At 37.1% G+C, this 24057-nt stretch overlaps 1 protein-coding gene across 1 annotated transcript in view; it reads right to left on the bottom strand.

Annotated features, from left to right (window-relative positions):
* Window positions 1-534: 534 nt before the first annotated feature.
* Window positions 535-24057, bottom strand: part of LOC131056942 (ABC transporter F family member 1) — a 37086-nt gene continuing 13563 nt past the window's right edge. The window contains exons 3-6 of the mRNA XM_057991196.1: window positions 2957-3030; window positions 2638-2848; window positions 2172-2406; window positions 535-1939 (exon numbers count right to left, since the gene is read on the bottom strand). Coding sequence (XP_057847179.1) covers window positions 888-1939; window positions 2172-2406; window positions 2638-2848; window positions 2957-3030 — 1572 coding nt within the window. The 3' untranslated portion in view covers window positions 535-887. The remainder of the gene's footprint in view (window positions 1940-2171; window positions 2407-2637; window positions 2849-2956; window positions 3031-24057) is intronic.

Raw genomic sequence — 24057 nt, 5'->3', positions numbered from 1 at the left:
AAACGCACACATGTACACAGCTGCTTGAAAAGACAGCAGCATCATAATGACAAATCGAAATAACAGCAGGTCAGTTGTAGGACTGATGCAGGTTCAATGCTAAAATAATCCAGTACACTATGGGGTTCTTCATATTAACATAATTCACGATCAAAGAAGCAACCATACAGGAATGCCATATCAAGACAACATGAACTCTGTAATTTGAAAATGAAGTGTCTCATCTTAAAGGAAATGAATATGTAAGTCCCTTCGATGCATTTCTTTTTTGCATTGTTCGTTGATCACTTTGTGATCAGTTATGGTTCCAAAGCATATACTTCAGTTTATCTTTAGTTATTTTTAATAACTAGATGGAAGAACTGAAAATCCGTTCGTTGAGTATATAAAACGATAACATAATTATCAACAATAGGCAATTTCGTTCATGTCTGACTTGGAGCAGCATTGATACTTATTGTGTGCAAGGGTCTCCAAATCAAACATCATATCTAGTTTTAATATTTCATAAATCAAACACGTGTTCACAAATAGTTGTTTCAAATACTGTAATATATATTCTTTTAAAAATAATCTGTGTCAGTTTTCCCTTTCCAAATGCATGTGATGCACAAGCTATATATCAATAAATAGCTGGCTTCAACAAAAAAATGGCAACAAACTCTTAGTTCCTTGAGACCATAAACAATAACGAGCAATGGTTTCAAATTTTCAACAAAGGTTTTAATAATTTTACCCTAGAACATCTATCTAGACCAATACAATAGAATTGCTTAAGCCTACAACAAAGGAGTCTTAAATCCTACATATAGTAAAATAAACTGTGTATATGCTTGTCTTTCAAAAACTAACTTCCAGTAGCACAAAAGCACAGATGGCAAATGCACTCACAGGCCAGCCTTGCTCTTTAAATGCTGCTTGAAGTCCATAATATCGCCTTGCCATCTAGTTATGGACTTATTTTCACACACCCATATTTCTTTGGCAACCTGGTTTATGAGCCGAAAGTCATGGCTAACCAGAACAAGTCCCCCATCCCACTCATTCAGTGCTTCAGCAAGGGAATCAATGGTTTCAATGTCAAGATGGTTAGTTGGTTCATCAAGCAAAAGCAGATGAGGTAGCCTCCAAGCAAGCCATGCAAAAATCACACGGCTTTTCTGTCCATCAGATAAGTTTTTAATGGGCATAATCTGTGCTTTGCCTGTGAGTCCAAATTTTCCAATTGCTGCACGCATCTTCTCTTCATCAATACCATTATATTCATGCATCATGAACTGCAGAGCAGACATTTCCAAATCTAGCTTTTCAGTCAAATGCTGGTGATACTGAGCAATTCGGAGATGATTATGGCGCTTCACCATGCCATCCAATGGAGTCAAATCACCAGTCATTAGTTTCAGCAAAGTACTCTTTCCAGCTCCATTTGGACCAACAAGCGCTACCCGTGAATCAAGATCAACTCCAAAATCAACACTTCTGTATATGAGGTTTTCAGGAGTGTATCCAAAATCCACCTCCACAAACTGAAGCACTGGAGGGGGAAGCTTACCAATATCAGTGAACCGGAACACTAATACTTTATCTCTGACTACTTTTTCTGTTAGCCCACCTCTTTCCATCTTTGCTAGTGTCTTTTCTTTACTCTGTGCTTGCCTGGCAAGCTTTGCAGAACCATGTCCAAACCTAGCTATATATTCCTTCATTGAAGAAATCTGTTCTTGTTCCCACCTATATTGCTTCATCTGGTTTTCCTCTAGCTCAGCTCGTGTTTGTACATACTGATCATAGTTTCCTGTATACAATTTCAACTTCTTATTTTGCATATGAATAATGTTTGTACAAACTCCATTGAGGAAGTCTTGGGAGTGTGATACTACAACCAAAATACGATCAAATTTCTTCAGAGTTTCCTCAAGCCAAACACAAGCTTCAAGATCTGAAAATCCACAAAGACAAGAACTTCAGACTAACAAAGTTCAAAACAATCACTTCATTGTTTTTCAATAAGTTCAAGCATTAACTGTATTGCATTACAGCATGAAAAACTGAGACAGATGATTCCTGCTGTTAAATCAAATCACGCTTGAATATCAAACAAAAAGCAAACCAACCATGTATGATCCATACCTAAAACTAACAACTCAAACAAACAAATACAAACTACCAACCTAAATGATTTGTAGGCTCATCAAGTAACAAAATTGTAGGATTCATGAATAGTGCACGTGCCAGTGCAATTCGCATCCGCCAGCCACCAGAAAAGTCTCTGGTCTTTTGTGCTTGCATTTTCTTAGTAAAACCCAGGCCAAATAAAATTTCAGCAGCTCGCTTTTCTGCTGTAGCAGCATCCAGGAGATCCAAACGTTCATATATTCGATCTAAAGCCTCTCCACCTCCATCATCCTAGACCACACAAAACAAAATATCAAAATTTAATAATCTTCTCATTTCTTGACACAATAGAAATTAGTGAGCCTTCAATCATATTGCATTCAGAAAAGAAGACTTGAAGATGCATCAAATAGATGTAGATAAATGAACAAAAAGATAGATTGATGCATTGTGTCAAATAGAAATAGACAATTGAACTAAAAGATGGATTGCAAAATGTCTCTATTTCCCTTCTATACATACTTTCGCAGCCAAAGCTTCAGCTTCCTTCTCAAGCTTAAGCCTCTCTTCATCACAGTTCATTACAGCTTCAAGTGAAGTCATATCAGTAGCCTCAATTTCTCTGGTCAAATGATATATATCCATATGCTCTGGTATGGGAAGCTCTCGCACTCCTAGAGCTGTAAGAAGTGTTGATTTTCCACATCCATTAAGTCCAAGCAATCCATAGCGTCTGGAATACAGCAAAAAGAATATCAAGAAATGGTCACCATAACTGTGACCAATAGAGCAAAGAATGAAAAAGCAGAAATAATGTACCAAAAATAAATTAGTTTACTACCTTCCATAATTCAGCTCAAGCTCTGAATCAACAATCAACTCGTGCCCATGGAATGTAACTGACAAGGATTCTATCTGGCAAAATGACAGACATGAAATATTAATACAAGAGAAAACTGTGGATCACCCTGAGAGTAACCATGGACCCATGGATCCATGAATCACATCAGGGATTCACTCCAACCAGCAAGACCAATGTCAGAAAAATATCTTAGTCTCTCTGGTTCTAGATTAATTTCATTAGTACATTATATATCATTTTCATATATTTTTTATTCATCAATCAATGATAACATTGTTAATAATATGTGCAGCCTATCATTTCTACCTTCTCATTTCCAAACTATATTTCAGAGTTAATTCTACGTTTCAAGTAATTTTAATATTGAATATTTTCATACATCATATTTTTCTAAACAATATTTCAGAGCTAATTCTACGTTTCAAGGAATTTTAATACTGAATATTTTCATACATCATATCAAGTAGTCTGAGCCACAGCATTGTAGGGATCTAATGTGTCCACATCATATACCATTACCTATATTCTACGTGCACCTTTTTGGTTCCATTTGCTAGCACGACATACAAAAATTGATGAAGGGGGCGCATAAATTTTGATTAGTTGTGGATGAATTCCCTGATTGAGAACACACAATGGCTTTATGAAATTGTGTCTGATTTATAATAGTAAGTGAAGCTTACTGCTCTTAAATTAAAAAAGTTACAATCTGCCACCATTTACCCAAGCAGTGAAAGAGAACATCAGTAGATGCCAACCAGGATCATACAGAAAGCAGATGTGTCAAAGCCCTAAAATTGTTTCAGGGGTGAACAAACAAAAGACAGAGCCCAAGAAAACTTTTGTATTCTAGATATGCTAGATTTGCCAGTCAACAAACAAAAGAAAAGAAAAAAAGAAAACGAACCAATGATCAACAGTTAACATCCCCTAAATCAGCTGTCACTCATGCAACTGATTATATGGCCTTCCATCATAATATCACCACCTAGATTTCATATAACAGGAGTATTGAAGTCTTCTTTGAGTCGACATTTTGACCAGAATTTACCAGGTGTGTACAATAGAGATAATATCTGTGTACAACCATGATTTAGAGGAAAACTGAGTTTTTTTCGGAATACCAATTGGATATAATACGCTACAATCAATTACATCATATAAAAAATGGCACCTGTCCTGTTAGAATTACCAGTCTGAAAGAAATGTAGCATAAAACAATATTTTAAGTTGAGCGATATTACTGAGATATTTTTCTATCACATTGCATAACAGATTTCATAAAGTCTTCTTTGAGCTTAACATTTTGACCAGAAGTTACCATGTGTAATTGTATTTTCTTCAACAAAATAGAGATAATATCCATGTACGACCATGATTTAGAGGGAAATTGGGTTTTTTCAGAAAACCAATTGGATAATACGCTACAATCAAGTACATATAAAAAAAATGACACCTGTCCTGTTAAGATTACAGTTCTGAAAGAATTGTAGCATAAAACAATATTTTAAGTTGAGCAATATTGTTGAGATATTTTTCTATCACACAGCATAAACGAAAGTTCATATATCATTTGAAAAATGCATAGAACTAAGCATAGAAAATGGCATATCAGAAATTGTAATATTAGGCTTCCAAGAAAGGAATGAAAATTTAAGATAAATGTGTTCTCATTAACCACAAAATTCAATTTTAAGCCGGATAAAATTGTGACAGAACATAAAAAAAAATCAAGATATACAGAAACTATGTTGAAGAGAGAGGAGGAACCAGACAAAATGTCAACCCTTGATCATGGAAGGAACTAATTCTGTTTTAGAAAGGTGCTGATTATCTTATAAATGCAATACAGAGAGAAACAGAAGTTATATAAAGGTCACATGTAAAGTAAAAATGGAAAGGTTAATCTAACTGGCACATTAAAAGACAAACAGTGCACTATAAATAAAGGACACAGATGTCATAAGGGATAAAATTTTGAGGGAGCAACCAAGTAGGAATGAACCCCTTGGTCATATTTAAAAATAAATCATCTGAATGAAATGACATATTAAGAATACTCCTGTTCCCTAGATCAGATTCACATTTAGAAAAGTGGTGTGAGAAAAATAAGATAACTAAACAAATCACAATTACAAAACATTTGATGTCCAATTATCTTAATAACCTTGAGCTTGTTATGACCATTGCTTGTCAAATTTATTTGTAATACTCCTGGCAATTACCTTGTACTTTAATTTAGTGAAATACAAGGCAACCATATACTGGAGTTTAGTTTGCCATGAAAAATTCTATGTTCGTGGTAAAAATAGCCTTGTGGATCTCGTGTCAACAAAATTGACCCAGTCAGAGTCTATGTAGCCTGACAATCCAAACCCTGAAAACTATGCTTACATATTGCTAAAGTCAACTATACCTTTGACATATTAAAGTCCTCATATAATTCTAACGGTCACAGGAATTGAGAAAGATGACTTAAATCTGGTTGAATAGATGAAAGATGTATCAAATTGTCCACCATCTGAAAGTTGATAATTGAATTAGCATGTCCTTTAAATTTGAACACAACCATCTCAAATTTCTCCCAAAGATCTTTCGAAAAATTGAGTTGAGAGACAAAGACTACATGATCATTTTGCCAACACTCCAAACCTAAGTTGGGAATAAATTTGGTTTTACCTTCCAAATACTAAATCACAATATCGTCACCATTGCTTTTGTTGTAGAGATTAGAAATAAAGAAACTTCTTCCCCATCTATAATAATAATACCATAAACGTTGTTTCATTCTGATATGCCAAGATCAAGGATCCTAGTTAAATTCATGCAAGGACTTGACCATACTGCACACTAGATGTCACTTTCCTAGCACCTGAACCCTTCCAGTTGTACCATATAAACCTCCTACATCAAAATCCCTAATCGGGAAAACACTCTTTCCATCCATCTAATACAATTTCTGCTCAGTGACAACTTAAAAGTTACCATTTGGACAGAGGAACAAAGCTATCCTTGTAGCCAAAATACGTCTCACCGCTTATAGCCTTAGGCAATGAGATGGGAATTCTACTCATACAAATTGCCATGTGCCTTTCTTTTTACTACATCCATTTGCCTTGACTACCTAGAGGCAACTCCATGAGCACCCAAGTTTTATTCTTCATTAGGCCATCTTACTCAATTTTAATTGATGTTTCCTACTTTGGGGTTGCTCATTCACATGCTCCTTAGAACCAACAAGTTGCTATCACAACCTTCTAGGTCGAGCATTTAGTTAGGAAAGTTAGCCTTCCCACACATCCTACAATGTGGTATTAAGTATAAACTATAAACCACTTGGGTCTCATTTTACAGTGAGGGTGAGGTGCCAGAGTAATACCCTCCGAAAGCATCAGTCTGAATCCAAATTGGGCAATTAAAACTAAGGTAAGGGTACAGACACAAGAACATTATCTTGTTGCATACACCATTGAAACTGATGCTCCTAGCATTGTCCAATCAGGATGGCAACAAAAAATAACACCAGAACTAGCACCAAGTAAACTATTCAATACTTCATGTTGATTAAAACTACCAATATTATCTCAAGAACTAGAAAACAATGGCTCAATCTCCTTTATTTGCACATCCCTCCTAACTGTGACTTTGTTAGCACTAACATCAATAAGTTTATAAGCTTTTGATTGCTCATTATAACCAATAAATATATATTTCCTATTCTTAGCATCCAGCGTTTTCCTTTTTATTATTCAAAAGCATTGCGTGTATAATAGAACCAAAGATGCAGAGGTGCTTCACCTTTGGTTTTTGTCCAAACCATGCTTCCTCTGGTAGCATCTGCTGCAGAGCTTTTGCAGACTTCTATTCAAGAGATATACTGTCATATGGACACTCTCCCACAGGCCATCTCCATTATTCTGAAGTTCCTCCTTTCCACAATTCTATTTTGCTACAAGGTATCCAAGGAGTCGAGACTGCTCCATCTCCCTTTCTTGACACAGTTTCTTGGAGCCGAGATTGCTCCATCTCCCTTTCTTGAAACAGTTTCTTTGAGTTGTGTAGAAGTAAACTCTGCCAAATTATTAGAATTGAGATGCCTAATGTGCTAACCAGTCTGATTTTCTACCAGTGCTTTCAACTTAAGTACATCACTAAAGCATTCAAACTTAAACTGAAGAAAATAAACCCACATCTTCCAACAAATACCATCAACCAAAAACAGGAAAACTTGATCTGATGTTGTTGATAATTTCAAAAATGGCCCACACTAATTAACATGGATAAGACCAAAAATCCCTTTGGCCCACACACTTTCAATTGGAAATGGATCTCTTTCCTTTTATAGCCAAACACACTAAACAAACATATTACTTTTCCATAGTGGAAGGCAAACCATAAACCATGTCAAATGGCCATACCTTTCTTGCCAAATAATGTTAGTGTTGTCCTCCACTATAAGAATGCAATTTTTACCACTAAAATTAATACTAATATTCAGATTTTAGGTGAATTGCCTAATAGATATCAGGGTTTTATTCATTTATGGAACATACATAACATCCCATAGCACATACTTGGAAGCATCAATAAGAACAACATGAACATCACCTCAACCTTCTGTATGGGATCATCCATTTTCTAAAGATACTCATTTAGAATTAGTATTTTCATAGTAAAATTTACCTACCAACCATTGCAAGAAGTAAAATTTTACTGTGCTCCTGAACAAAGCACCACCACCTAGTGGCTTCTTCGTCAAATTTGGAGACAATAAAAACATATCCCTCTCTATATCCTACCCCCTTCATGGGTACCATGTCTGCCCAAGTCTTTGAGTTCTTAAACCATAATGTTCCTCACAACATTTCATTTTTGACATGGCCAAACTTATGGCAATAAAAACGATGCACTTTGGTCTGCTGCAAACCTTCTGCAAATATTGTACAAAATGTACTTAGTTTTGTTGCCTTTATTGCATTTGCAAAAGTATTTCCATACATCTGGAAGTGGATTCAACCAACTCAAAGGCTAATGTCTAACTCTTGGCCAATAGATTGAAAGACTCAATAAATGACTCATAGAAAGAAGGCAATATGTTCCCTACAAGGGCAAATATACCTTAATTATCTATTGGATTGTTTACGATAGAAAACAGATCATTTAGGTCTCTCAACCTAGTTAAGTGTTTAGACAAAGAGAATCCCTTTTGCCCAACTTTGTGAACAATTTCTTTAGATAAAATTCACAACCCTTGTCTAATGTTAAATATTTATTTTCATACTTGTTAACAACGTAGCAACAAAACAGGCATTTTGAATTTTGGGTATGACATCATCAAAGACAAAAAATTTCAATAAATCGCCTTTATGTGATGCACGTCAAAGCTATCTATGTTTGTAGAGGTCTAACTACGTTTCCCATATTGTATGTATCTTGTAACATTACAACTCCAAAAATTATAATTTTTTTCCTGATGAGTTTCTCAGAATTATGTGACACTAAATTTTGTTTAATTAGCCATGATTGAGAATAGATCAAAACAAAGGAATAAGTTTCGAACTATACAACCAATAGCAGCTTTGTTATATTGGCAAAGCTAGATTACAAAATATATGACTATAGATAGCAAACAATTGAAACCAAAGAAAAGTTCACAGCACAGCTCAAACAGCAACCTAAAAAAGAGTATCAACAAAAAAAATATATAAACAGTAACTAACGTTGAGGAACAGAACAAGTTAAAAGTATCATACGATATCAATACATAAACACGCATCACATAAGCAAATTAACAGTTTCAAATTCTCTCTTCAAGAATCAAGAATGAATCACCAGCATGCAAAGGGCCAAGATCAACAAGAAGATTAGAAGAATGTCATCTCCAATATAACAGATCCCCCATTCCCAGTAACAAGTCCCTAATCATTGCTAATGGTCTCATCCTCACAGCCAACAAGTAACTAGAGTTCTGAAGTATCAAGTTCACTACCATATAACACAAACACTTGACCAATCTTACCCTATTTTACTGTTCAAGAATTTAAATTATACCGTTTCCTTGTAAATCATGCCACAAATATGATTGTGAATCACATTACAAACTCCATCCCGTGCATGATCCTTATGAGTAGGAAAGGATTCCTAGCAACATCTCCCACTTTTGAGGATGACGTAGGGCAGAGGCAGGCTTTGGGAAGGTTTAGAAAAAAATATCCAGAAATTGGGGACTGCAGGAAGATGATTGTTAAAATAATATATAATTAATATTTGAATTTCAAAAACAACTAAAAATAAATAAAGAAACCAAAAGGCACTGAATTTTAAAAAGTACAATAACAATTAGCTGATAACACAATCAAACTGATAATTAGACATATAAAGCATGACTTATGTTGAGTGAAGCTGAAAAAAGAAATGTTGATCATGTATAGTACAAAGGTAGATTAAGCAAAAAGCTCAGAAAAATTAGTCATCCAATCGATATATTGAAAACTACTCTTCTTCTTTCTCTCTTTGTGGAAGGGAAACATAGGTAGATCAAGCAAAAAGCTCAGAAATCAGTCGTCCCAATTGATATATTGGAAACTACTCATCTTTCTCTCTTTGTGAAAGGAAAACAAATATGATTGATATAACACAAACATTGATACCCTGTGCCTAATGGAGAGGTTTTGTGAAAGGGCAACAAGTTAGTTTTGGACAGAAATTTTGCTCTAAATGAAGGCATTCACCTTGAAAAGTAGCAGAAGGATATTTTGATAAAGTCAGCTATGCCTAAAGCCTATAATTAGTTCTGTAAGGGTATTCTCAATAAAATTTGAGATTCAATATCTTTGAGCAATGGAGAGAATGGATTAAAGAATGCTGTTCTACCTCAAAATTAAATGTTCAGAACAACAATAATCTTGAGAGCTTTTTTTAATCAACAAGAAATTTGAAGCAATAAGATCCCCCTCCACTTATTTGTATATTATCCTGGTTGAGGACTTGGAGGGGATATTCCAACAAGCAGATGAAGACAAAACATAGAAGGCATAGAAGTCTTCCACGTGTAAGTTGTTCATCACTTTCAATTTGTGGATGACACTAATCTAACCGTTGATCCTTCCTTGAGGGTGCATATGCGTGAAGGAGATTCTTCAAAATTATGTAGGGGCATTGGATCAACTTATCAATGGAAAGAAATCTATAGCCTTTTCCCTCAATAATAGTAGTAAGCAGAATTACCCCAAAAGGATTTTTGGATGTGAAGTCATGCAGCTTCCAGATTCATTTCTCGAAACACCTCTCTTAAGAGGGGAAAGCAATGTCAATTCTTAAAGACAAAATTGAGTAGTTGTCGTCAGCAGTTCAGATGGCAATGGTAAAAGTGTTCCTTCAATCAGTTCCTAAATATTGGGTTTCAATTTTAGAAACTCTAGAGAAAATTCATAGGTGGATCAACGAAGTATTCTGCTTTTAAAAGTGGTAGGAAACAAAGAAGCAGAAAAAAATTACATGCCAGCAAGGAAAAAAGGCAACCCTTCCAAGATTTAGCAGACAATGGGATTAGGAATCGAGAAAAGGCCAACCTAGACCTAAATGCAAACTTGGTCTGAAGGATCATTGGTGAAAATGCTGCAAGATGAAAATCTATCATCCATAGAAGGTACCTAGATAGCGACAACCCAAAAAGGATCTATATCATTTATGCTTCCTAAAGCCTCACCTATCTGAGAGTAATGTGGGTCAAGCTGGATATTTGATTCAAAAAAGCACTCTCTTCTGCAAGATTGGATCAAAGAGAAGGTAAACAACAAGGGCAACAACAAGGGGATGCATAGCTCAAATAATATCCTGCCATGCTACATCTAGTATCGAGGAAGTCACAAAAGTGGCTTCCCATGTTTTGGATAAGAAAGAAACGGACTATTGTGTTAGTAGGGATGAAGGCCATCAGAAAGATGGGTCATAGAAAGATAAGGGCAGTTTTTCAAACAGAATCAACCCATTTCTAACCAATTAGAAGAAAATCCTGCAATACTTTAGTGTGTCTACAGAAAACTACTCTTAGACACTTCCTAGAATTGCCTTGGACCGAGAGTCTACTCAATTGCTGCAAAATATACCTTGCTTATAAGAAACACCATGCTTGCTTGTAGATCAAATGTCTAAAGGAAAGTTTGGGAATCCCAAGCATGCCCAAAAGCTGAAGATTTTGTGTGGTGGTTATGGAAGATAGATTTTGCAAGGGATCAACAGAAGAAGAGGGCTTTTTCTAGTCCAACTAAATGTGAACTTTGCCCCAGCAAATCACATTCTACTCAATTGTGAATTACAAATAAGGTATAGCTTGGTCTGATTGGTGAGGTTAAGATGGAATAAATAGATCTTCCACAACGATAGGAAAACCTATGAGCAAATTCAATGAGATGTAGAAAGATCCCTTAACAAAAAAATTTATGCCTACAAGCATACAAAAAAAGAGACCTGAACCCTAAGGATTGGAAGGCATTTTGCTTTTAAAGTGAAATTATAGAATTTCGGATTGGTGCACTTGAAGAGGGCAAGTATTAAAGGGATTTGGATAGTTAAGATTGTCTTGCAAAGAGACAAGGGGTAAGGGTCAAAAAAGACAATGGCATTGATAAGTAACCATTACTTTCAGTTCTAGATGAACACGGATGCAAAGATGTAAATTTAGAAGTGCAAAACTTGCCAAAATGTTAGATTGAACAAATCATTGCTTGATTCTAGAGAGGCTTAGGGAGAAATTGTTTTAAATTTTATATTGAATTTGCCAAGAACACGAAGGGGTCATGATTCAATTTTTGTGGTAGTTGATAGATTTGCTAGGATGGCTTATTTCATGGCATGTAAAAAGACAAATGGGCACCTCGGTGCGCACACCTTCTCAATTTTTTTTTTGCCTTTTTCTGGAAATTGGTTAAGGCAGCGCATCAAAGGTGTGCACCTCGGTGTGCTCCGAGGTGCGCAACACTGGTGCAAACCCAGGAGCGCTCCAAGGTGCGCACGAAGTCGGAAGTCAGGTTAATTGCCTGGTTTTCCCCCGGTGCGCTCCGAGGTGCGCAACATCGGTGCGCACCAAGGAGCGCTCCGAAGTGCGCTCCAAGGTACGCACGAAATCGGAGCTTGGTTTGCCCGGGGTGAGCACCTTGGTGCGCACGATGCAATAAGTGTAGCTGTTTTTTTTAAAAGGAGATGTTGATTCGAAAAGCAACCACATACCATCTCTCAAACACAAATCCATTGGAGTGAAACAACATGCATCTTGTGTGTGCTACCATCTCTCAAACATAAATCCATTGGAGCGAAATTACACGCATCTTGTGTGTGCAACAAGGAGTTGTGGATAAGAGAACTCTTGTTTCTTTTTCCTTTTTGTTTAATTCCTTATCTTAATCAATGGCATACATTAGGTGTAGAATAGGACTTGAAATTAGTACTTGTTTTCTATTCAACATCTTTATTGTTCACATCTTGGCATGCTTAATGGAACCCCATATCTCATATTTAACTATCTGTTGTTTTCCGTCACAAGTTGCTGGTTTGAGGCATCCACTTCACAAATTTATGTATCCCCCTCTAGAGAGATGTGTCCACTTTTCTTTTGAGGTACCAGCAAAAGCAATCTTGGATTTACCACTGTGAGAGTTCAAGAGGTACTCTTTTCCATTCAATACCAATCTATATTGGTTCCTTCTTTGGAAATAGAGTTCATCTCTTTCATACAAATATGGAATCCCAAAGATTACACCACAAATGTCTATAGTAACTACATCAAACACTACCTCATTTACAAAGTGCCCCACACTATAACCTATAATGCTTCATTCAATTTACATTGTCATTCAACCACCCCCAAGGAATAAGGACGGGTTGTCTATCACTTCTAAACTAAGCTTTCAACTAATTTGAAAGAAGCGAGGTTTGTTTAAGAGCACAAATCAAAAAATATAAGAGTACTAATGGAAGGCGATCATCTACCTCTAAGTAACCATCTATTTATTTTGCTTTGTCCACATTAAGAGTACTCTTGTCTTTACCCACCTTCATACAAGAAGGTATTAACCCTAGATGCAAATTCCAAAACACCTTTCAGCCACAAGTTGTTGACGTGTATTTTGTACACAACCAAACACAAAATAAAATACCCAAATGGTACCTTATCCTCTCGAGCAAAGTCTCTGAATGCTGAAGATATCGCGAAAAGGATCAATCAGGGTGACTTCAAGGTTCTTCGTTGTAGGATCTCTACGTGTGGATAAACACCAGTGGTCGTTGTGAATGTTGTTTCCTCAAGGGGCCTTACGTATTCTCGATCTGCAGGAACAGGATTTTCCCAAATGCTAACAGGTTCTCAAAAAATAGCAAAAGATAGGGTTTCAAGAGATGGATACTAATCTAATCCTAAGAATGACTCAATGTAGGCTAGACTTGGTAAGATTCTACCAATTTCAGTATTGCCAAGGAATTACAACTCTACTGGAATTGATGCGATCTTCTAAGGTGGTTAGTGATTTTCAAATCATCAAGAATTATAGATACTACCATAAAGATATATATCAATATTTCAATAACGATTGAAGGTTCAAGCAATCTCAATATCTCCAGTTGACCACGCAAGGCGTCCTTACAATCAATAAGAAGCTAGTGGTTTGGAACGTGAATCTCACCAAAGATCAAGCACAACACTTAGTCCTTCAAACTTAAATACTACTTCGACTGAGAATGATTCAAGAAAGTAAACAACCATGAAGATAGCCACAAGAATTGTAATAAAACACCATAACTTAAATATTTTACTGATCTCAAAGCCAAAATAGACAACAATTGTTCGAAATTCTTTCTTCACTACTCAATCTTGCTACAAAATAACTTTCTTCTCTCCAAAGCTCTAACTATTATCTATCTCCTTAATATCTAATCTGATCTCCTCTTCTAATGACAAAATGAAAATGAGTGAGGGTATATATAGTATACTCAATTACAATGAACGGCCCAGATCAAAAGAAGATGAACGGCTGAGATTCTGACACCTAAACCCTAATTAGGGTTTGTTACAAAAAGTTCCCTTTTTAGATGAACATTATTAAATGCATAGCCAAATATTTAATTGGCACAAAAATCGAGGAAACATAGACCAATGATAATTAAGATGCCACCTCATTCTATAACAACCTTTCTTCTAGAACCTTGTTCTTTGATCTTCTCAATCAGGAACATAGTAGTGAACATTAGATCCCGTTGCTCATCTGTGATGACATTCTCATCTTTGCAAAAGATGACCTTGACTCTCTCTTCCAACTCTTGGAGGTCCACATCCGTCTCAACTTCGACCCGCCTGCCAAGAATGGTACACAACACTTCAAACACCTTATCCTGAATAGGATGGATGACACCTTCAACTTGATTGCATTTGGTGCTGATGTCTTCAAAAAGAACCTCTTTCATCTGGAGTAGAGTTGACCACTGAAGTAGATTATGAGCTGCTCCATCCACTATCTTTTCTTGTGCTAGGATCTTCCTTGGTGTTTGCCTGATTACTTGCAGAACGGGAATGATAACATCTCTAGTGTGAGCGAAAGCGGCTACAGTTATCATTAGATTGTGGGCGATTTCAAGAACCTGGATAGCTCGGTGGATTGTCTTCATCATTCTTGTTGTAAATTCAATAGCTACCGCGTGGGATTTGTCAATCCAAGAGCTCATAAGCTGAACCAAGCTCTTGACTCTTTCTGCCTCGCCAACTGATTCAAGGGGAAGTGCTTGCACAGGAGATACAACTGGATCCTGACGTCTCAAGGGCTGATTGAGATGACTAAAATAGCCTCTCCAAGCACCGACCTCTCTCTCAAGCTTCCTATTCTTTTCCATTTCTTCTCTAAGTTTGCCCTTAAGTGCTTCAAATGAATCGGTTGCCTCATCCATTGCCTGTTCAATAGTGAGTGGACCAAGCTCAAATGTTTCTACATCATACTCATCTGCAAGAATTTCACCTTCATACTTGTCCACTACTGGTGTAGCTATCTGCAATTTCCTGGATCCTGTCTCATCTCTAATCACCTTGGACATGTTGGTGGCCTTCTTCTTCTCTGTTACCTCTTGAGAATTTCCTATAAGGCTCTCTAAGTCAATCACATCCTCTTCTTCTTCAATCACAATCACCCTTGTCAGTCTCTCCTTCAACCAATCTGGAATGGCGGATCTTGTCTCTCTCACTTGTATTTCTTTATGTCGTGGTTCATCTTCTCGGAGAGGAGATGTCGCTTCATCATCATTTCCTTGATCCTCTTGTAGCTCATCACTTTGTAGAGGTTGACTTGATGAATGTTGAGGTGTTTGTCCCTTCTCTAGCTTATCATTCTGTACCATGGATTCCATAGATTCATCAATCTCAGGTACCATCTTCTTTTGACCTTCAGCTTGACTTGCCTTCTTTCCATGTCGAGAAGATGTATCTGATGGGCGATCTCGATTGGCCTCTTGCTTCTTCTATGGATTGATTACGCGCATCTATCCATCCATCTATTCCTACGGCAGGCACATGCCCGAAGGGAGTGCGTATCCGAATTGAATGTTGGAACCGGTCGTTGAAGTATGCTATTTCAGAGTGAGCTCTACTTTCCAAAGAAAGCCCCTTTCTCAGGTCTTTCTTTCCTCTTCGCGCCTCTAGGATGAGAATTGTCTTCACTTACGCTTGCTCCCCCTTCTTCTGGTCTTTCCTCTAAAGTAAAAGTCATTGGTACATTCTGCTCTCTTAACTTCTGATATTGTACATCCACCCATCTGCGAGTACATGACAAAACTGGAGCCATCAAAGCTCTCAAGTCCAAAATCTCAGGCTCGTTCCAATCTATCTTCACTCTCTTATCTTCTTTGTCATAGGATGACTGGAGATGTCTGCCATTGTCCTGAGCTTGATCGGCTACTCTGTAAACTTTGCATTTCCTGATGAAATCTAAGGGTAATCTGGAATGCATCTTTCTTTTCACTTCTAAATCACTTGAGAGATTAATCCAAAAGTCTTCCACCTGAAACTCATGTCCGTACTTCCTAGCAACTGTCTCCTCCATATAACCATAAGGATCAAAATTCTCCCGTGGGGCAAAGAAGGTGAATGAATACAAGGCTAATTCCTTCTCTGCATCTTCTGAAGCTTGAGTATTAGGACATACCTCAATTGAATTCCCCAATATGATAGATATGGGAATTCCATTTCCATGCTTGTGTCTGGATACCTTTGCACAAGCCACCAACTACCTGGTTACCTCAAGTAGCACTATTCTATCTGTCGGATATCTTGGCAACATGTAGGGAGGTGAAGGACACCCCTGAACTCTAATATATGTAAACTTTTGAAACTGGATGAACCATGCACCATACCTCTTCACAAGCTCTTGTGCATCCAAAGATAGTCGATTGTGAATCCCGCCTTGCAATATCCTAGTGATGTTCATCGTGAAGGTATCATTGACTAACTTGTAGTCACTTCCAGGTGGATGATGCAAATGAACATAAGAGTCACAAACTCTCACTTCTCCGGGTCCTCTTCCGATCACTCCTCTGTGAGGTAGCCCTGCATACTCAAAACTTCTTATCAAGGCATATATGACATATGAGCTCATGTGGAACGACCTGGTAGGCCTCAGTCTTCTCAACTGCACATCCAAGCTATTGCTAATAATTTTGGCCCAATGAATCGTTCCTTTCCCTTGGACAATCACTTGAATGAAGTAGAACATCCATTTCTCGAAGTAGAAGGCTTGGGGAGCCCCCGTAACTTGATTGAGCAAAGTTATCAAATCTTTGTACTCTTCTTGGAAATCAATCCTATGCGGTGTATTGGGAGTCTTGTTCAGGCGAGGACGACTTTTGAGCAACCAATTCTTGTTGATGAGATTCAGGCAAGTATCGGGATCATCTTCATACTTTGACCTGGCTCCTTCTAGGCTTTTGTAAATCATATCATTATGCTCTGGAAGATGAAGAGCTTCGCTTATAGCCTCCTCTAAAAGGTAAGCTAAAGTGTTTCCTTCCTTGGATACAATCGATCTTGATTGTGAGTCATAATGGCGAGCACACTCGATCATCAGCTCATGACACTGGACTGTTGGGGGGAAACTGGCTGCCTTGATGATGCCACTTTCAATTATCGTCTTCGCAATAGGTGATGGCTTGCCAATGTAGGGGACCACTCGAAACTTCTTCACACTGAAGTTTCCCAAGTTGGTATCTCCGATATTACTCCATTTGGACACAATCCTGGTCTCCAATTCTTCGTTCTTCTGATCTTCCTTCATGAGAGCCCGGCAAATAGTAGATGCTCCTGCCTTTGGAGTCGCCATCTTGACACCTACACAACATTTCACAATTAGTAATATATCTTGAAGCATAGAAATATAGAGTAGAAAGGAAGATTTAAGATTTTAATTAGGAAACTTCATGATAAATCTTGAGTTATCATTTCCTAATTAACTACGCCAAACTTAGAATTTTCAAAACAAAAGTTCAAAATTCAAATCTTCAACAATGGTGTCAAGATGATTTCGCCATACCTCCTCTTGAGTATTAACTCTAAGAAATGATGCAAAAATAGATGAATTTCGCTAAGCAAAATGTAGATCAAAGCTCTCCCTTGGATAAAATGCACCTCCTTTAGCCTTCACAAGAATCAACTCCACTTCCTTCTAGTCTCCAACACTTGAAATAAATTCGCTCCAAGCAAACCAGATTTCGCACTTGACGCAATATTTGAATGATTTGAATTGTGAAAAAACACCTCCAATATATAGAGCGCTCACCCCTTTGCTCCCTCTAGGCCGACTTGGCAAAAAGAGGTTAAAAAATAAATAAAATTCCAAAAAAGGGGGGCCGACTTGGTAAAATAAATCAATATAAGGCCTTGAGCGTTTTACATTTAATTTTAATTTAATAAAAATTAATTTTAAATGCCTCCAAGATAGAAGTTCAATTTTTTAACGCTTAAAATTAATTTATTAAATGCCAAAATATCTTTTATTTAATGCCAATTTAATTTTAATTTTTTCAAATGCCTCAAAATTAGCAATTTTGGCGATCTAATGCAATTTGGAGAATATTAATTTTTAAAACAAGGCTTAATGAAACATCCTGAGGATTTCGCCCTGGACCCTCTCTCAGGGTCGGGAGTGATTTTTCATTTCTTGCTCAAATTTAGCACTTTTCTACCTCCAAAATTTCTTCAAGACATTTCAACTAGGTCCTTTCACTGAATTGCAAACTTAGCTCAATCCAATTTTGGAGAAAAGGCATGATTTTGAAGTTTCTCGCTGTGGGCCCTCTCTGAGGGTCCGTAGCGATTTTTGCAATTTAGGCTCGATTCTTCATCATTTTTCACTAAAACTTCATTCATCATTTGGCAATGCCTTCCCTTAATCCACTCCAACCAAATTCGCTTTGTTGTTGTAAGGTAAAACGATGATTTTCAACAATATCGCTATGGGCCCTCTCTGAGGGTCCGTAGCGATTTTTTGTTGTGGGCCTTCACCGAGGGTCAGGAGCGATTTTTCATTTTCTGACCAAAATCATCAAGTTTTAAATGCAAAATAATATGCATCCTACTCTTGCAGGGTTTTTCTCCTTGTCCAAACCTTGCCTTAGCACCATTTTGAAGAAAACATACATTTTTTGAAAATCTCACTGTGGGCCTTCAGTAAGGGTCCGAAGCGATTTTTTGGTTCTAGGCAAATTCCTTCATCTTTTAATCTTCAAATCACCTCCAAGGCATAACACATCACGTTCTCCTCCTATCCAAGCAAGATTTTATCTCAATTCTTCAAACCAAGGAGAGAAAACTGGAAAATCGCTATGGGCCCTCTCTGAGGGTTCGTAGCGATTTTTTGAATTGCCTTCAAAATATTGATTCTCAACGATTTCTTTTCATTTCAAGGCTTTTCAAACATCGCTTCAAACCCATGCCTAGCCTTATAGCTTTCCTCAAACTTGGATGAAAATTTCCCATTTTAGGTTTCTCGTTGTGGGCCTTCTCTGAGGGTCCGGAGCGATTTCTTGCTGTGGGCCTTTAGTGAGGGTCAGGAGCGATTTTTTCATTTTGAGTTGATTTCCCCTTGTGTTGATCCTCCAAATTATATTCAACGGATAGAACATGCTTTCCTTCATCCCTTCCAATCATAAAATCACTTTGATCCTGTAAGAATAATGCATATTTGAAAATCTCGTTGTGGACCCTCTCTGAGGGTCAAGAGCGATTTTTGCTACCTGGACCAAAATGTTTCACTTTTCATCCAAAAATCACTTCGCCAAGGAAGATATCGTCTTGTTCTTTGCTATGAATAAAAATTCATGTCCAAGAAAGGTCCAAAAATGTGCACACAAAGAAAATCGTTGTGGGCCCTCTCTGAGGGTCCGTAGCGATTTTTCCTTTCCTGGGCAAAACTCCTTCAATTCATCATCTTTGATCAAGTCTGGATACTTCATTATGTTCATTCTATCCTTCATCATGCTCTTGACCTCTCAAATCGACCAAATAAAGCTTGCAATGACCCTTATAAGATTTCTCCCTGTGGGCCCTCTCTGAGGGTCTATAGCAATTTTTCTGTTTTCAACAACGTCCTTCATCATTTCTAGCCAAAACTTCCTTAGGCGGGTGGGGAAAGTCATTTATTTTCCATCTATGATCAAAGCTTGGTCTCTTTTCATTGCAAAATGAAGGAAATCAAAATCTCACTGTGGGCCCTCTCTGAGGGTCCGTAGCGATTTTTTCCTTAGTTTCCAAAATTCACCATCTTTCACGTCTCCAAACCGTCCAAAGCATCAAATCACGTTGAATCATCCTTCCAGGAGGCCCTGCACAAAGTAATTTAGAAAAGTCAGTGACAAATATGACTTAAACAACATTTTCGCCCTGGGCCCTCTCTGAGGGTCAGGAGCGATTTTACCCTTTTAGGCCAAACTGCTTCAAATTTAAGTCTCAAACTGCTTCACAAGGCAAAGTTAGGTCATTTTCAAGGTCAGGAACCAATTAGCAAGTTCAACAAAAACAAGAAATGGTATTCAAGATAAATCTCGCCCTGGGCCCTGTCTGAGGGTCAGGAGCGATTTCTCTGTTTCAGGCATCATCTTACTTCAAAAAGGATCAAAACTCACCCGAGCAAGAACACACAATTTCTCCTTCAAAAATACTAACATTTAGTCAAAATTGGATTTTACCCTAAAAACCCTTTATTAGACCTACTTGACTTCCCTGAAAGGCTTACCTTACTTCAATCGTCTCAATTCTTCGGGAGGATACTTAACAACTTTTCAAAATTTAATTGGACTCGGCTTGAATAACATCCAAAAGAAACTCCTAAGGTTTAGCCCTAGTCCAGACAGACAACTCACTCACTCAAAACCCTAAAAGCAGAGAGAAGAACAAGCAAAACAAAAGCCAAAAAAAGGGGGTCCCCATTCTAATGGGGCGATGTGTGAAATGGTCACAACACAAGCCCATCTTTGCCACAATAGCTACAAATTGGATTTGCTCTTTCCTTTGCCCTTTGTTTTAGTCATGGTAGTAGCATTCTTTTTACCCTTATCATCTTTGTTCTTCTTACCAATATATTGTTGTTCTCCACCCTCGTGCTTGGGCACATGCCTTGTCTCTATTTTGGGTGAGAACCGCTCATTGTAAGTGATCAAACAATCCTCCCACATGCATTATCAACACCTCACAATTCATAGTCTTTCCCAAATTGAACTACTAATTTCCTAAATTCACTTGTGTATACTTGCACGATTTGCCCATGCTCTTGCTTTGAATGATATCATTGCATCATTATTTCCTTCATGGCAAATGGGGATAGAATTGTATTCCTAAACAATATTTTGAAGTCATCCCACCTAAACACTAGTAGCACTTTTTGAACCTCCAAATAATGTGTATAGCTCTTATACCATCTACAAGCATGCCCAACAATTTTCAACCTTGCATAAGAGATTTGATGGTATGGAGAAAGCCAATATACACTAGTGTACACCTCCACTTGGGACACCATTGGTCCAACTTTTCAACATTAATATCTCCATCATATAAGAGTCTCTCTAAATCACAAACTCCAATTGCCCTACATAAGCCTTCACAAATTCACCCTCTTATTGACAGTTTATTTAACGGTCCATCCTTTCTAACATATCAAGCTCTTCTTCCAAAACATATATATTGGCCACATCTCCCAATTTTCTCAATCATGCTTCTTCATCATCCTCTCTTGTGATTCTTGTGGTTAACCAAGCTCCTAATCCAATTTCAAGCTAAAAAGGTATTAGAGTTTCGCTCCTACTAGATTTAGTGTAGGGCATAAACCAAATATGACCACAATCCGACAAAAACAAACGATACAAACCTACTCTAATACTACTTAATCCATAAGTAATTTGAGTTATACACCCAACAATCACCAACTTACAAAAATGTAGCGCAAACTTGCTCAATACCCTATTGAATTGAGAGCACACATATTTATCATATATCCAATTAGAAAATAGGGAGCAATAACAATTAACAAAAGTGATAACATCACAGGGCAATGATTGTTAACACCCCTTGTACTATAGAGAAACCAAAACCAAGAAAAAAATCCATAAGAGAGTTTCAAGAACCCCATACCTCACTATGCTTCTATCTCGTTGCAAGTGCAACATACCAAAAGACTTTATACAAAGCTTTGACACATACACAAGCTCCACACACCTATAGACAATTCACTCACTAGACTTCAATCACTTTACAAGTGCAATACACCACAAGGGCTTATACAAAGTTTTAAGACCCATAAAAAAGCTCCCATACACCTACAGAGAACTTGAACACCCAAGAACACCTCTTTGTTGTCATGACTTATGCTCCAAGAGTACAAAACATGAAGGTTTCAGCACTACAACTAGCATCTAACATACCTACACACTTATGCATGGACTCCAACAACATCCCAAAACCAAGAAAAGGCAAATTAAGTGTCCAAAAACATAAAAAAAAATACCAAGTAAAATTTTTTGAATTCCATCACATATTGTATCAAACTGACACCCCTATTTCCACCAATACAAATTGCCACAAATGTTACCATTCACTATTTGATATGTTTGTTGTTGTGGCAGACACAAATTCATTCTAGCTACAACAACTACCTATGAAACCAATGATTTCCCCACAACAAGAAAAACACAAATTTTATGTCTTGCACTGTGAAACTGGTCCTTGCAATGCTCCAAATCATCACCAACATGAAACCACACAACAAGCTCAACACTTCACTCTTGGATCTAAGACTTTCACAAACTTAATGTTAGTAATGCATAGACCGCAATGTCATAACTTCATCCTTGCAATGTTCCAAATCATTGCCAACATACAAAACAAGCTTCAATACTTCACTCTAGGATCTAAGACTTTCACAAACTAAATGTTAGTAATGCATAGACTGCAATGTCATAACTTCATCAATTTGCTTTTTGGATAGATGGCAAGGCTTACAAGCCAACTAAATGATAATTGAAGAATTTAAAGGATTTTTGGATGACATCACAACTTTGGAGGTTTGTGCAGCCAAGAATAAGTTCAAACTATTACATTGAGTAGATTGAATGACTCTAAATATTTTCACAAGTCTTACCTTTTAGGCATATGCTTTAATATAACACAAAAAAATTCATTCAATCAACTCCAAATTTGATTGCCTAAAAAAATACTTTTCAATGTTTAGAGTTAGAGCTCAAATCTTATTTGGAAGTGGAAACATAGATCAACTAATAAATGTTAGTCATGACTAAAGGAGAAATAGAGTTGGAAGATAGGATTTCATGTGCCCTTTGGGTCTTTTTGTTTCAAGAGTAGCATTTAAAAAGGGTGAACTGCCCAGAAGGATTTTTGCATCAAGGTAAAGAAGAAGAGGCTGTCCAATGCTCCCTCTAGAGCATTATGGTTTCAAATCACTTTGATTCAACTAGCATCCTTTGGTCCTTGGCTAGTTTGCCTTGAGTTTGCTGCTTTTGGCTCCTTTGTTGATTGTAATGCAGCCCCAATGTTGTTTGCTCCATGGTGTTGCTCTTTGTTGATTGGTTGTGTTTCATCGTGTTAACTTCCCTATTATGTAAAATGGGTTTCAACCCTTTCAAAAACCCTACTTTTGCCTCCATCTAACAAAAAATATTTGGTTATGATTATTATATGTTTTGTGAAAATATCAATAAGATTATGGCTCGAGGAGTGTATAAAGTTACAAAAATTTGGAATCTTAAAGATTCATGCTCTACCAAGGAATACATTCCATATTGAAAGGAAAATAGCAATGCTAAATTCCACTTTGGGTACAAAAGAACATTCAAGCCAATAAGCCATATAGACCAAATCAATAGCATAAAATCCAACGAATGTTCTCGATGCAGCCCCGCACCTCATTCCTCGTGAGGGAAGTATCCCCCAACAGGGGATACTTCACTAACGAAGACGAAGGAAAGCGGCATTTAGGTAACATTCATGCCATTATCCAGGCCTCCGAACAACCGCCTCTTTTGGAAAGCAAGAAATACTGAAAGCGATTCACTGATTGATTCATTGATTGCGAAAGCTTCTTCAAGTAAGGCAACTTAAATTCAACAAAGCAAAGGTTTCAAACTATTGAAAAGTAGTAGAAGTACAAACATAATACTCTAGGACTTTATGCAAGCCCCTAAAAAGCTTTTATCATTGCTTTATTTTTTAAAAGGTTAAAACTAGATTAACATTCAAGAAAGACTTGAAACAAAAGAACTAGACAAAAACAAAGTGCTTCAATAACTCATAAGATGTTTGTAAACCATGACCCTCCAAGCAAAGAGATAAAACCACACTTCTGCACAAATTTTAGGCCCGGTCCCAAATCAAGAGCTTGGCCAAAATCAAGAACTATTTCAATTAGAAAGGAAAGCATTCAATATTAATACAATGTATCATCTTAAAAAAAAGGGCAAACAAGTGAACAAAGTCACAAAAGGGGCATAGAAGGATGTATTTAGGCAACAAGAAGACCAACTAGATGAAACAATTATATCTATCTAAG

Source organism: Cryptomeria japonica, chromosome 8 (assembly GCF_030272615.1).
Source record: "Cryptomeria japonica chromosome 8, Sugi_1.0, whole genome shotgun sequence".
Taxonomy (NCBI): Eukaryota; Viridiplantae; Streptophyta; class Pinopsida; order Cupressales; family Cupressaceae; genus Cryptomeria; species Cryptomeria japonica.
This window is presented reverse-complemented; position numbering and strand designations above follow the sequence as displayed.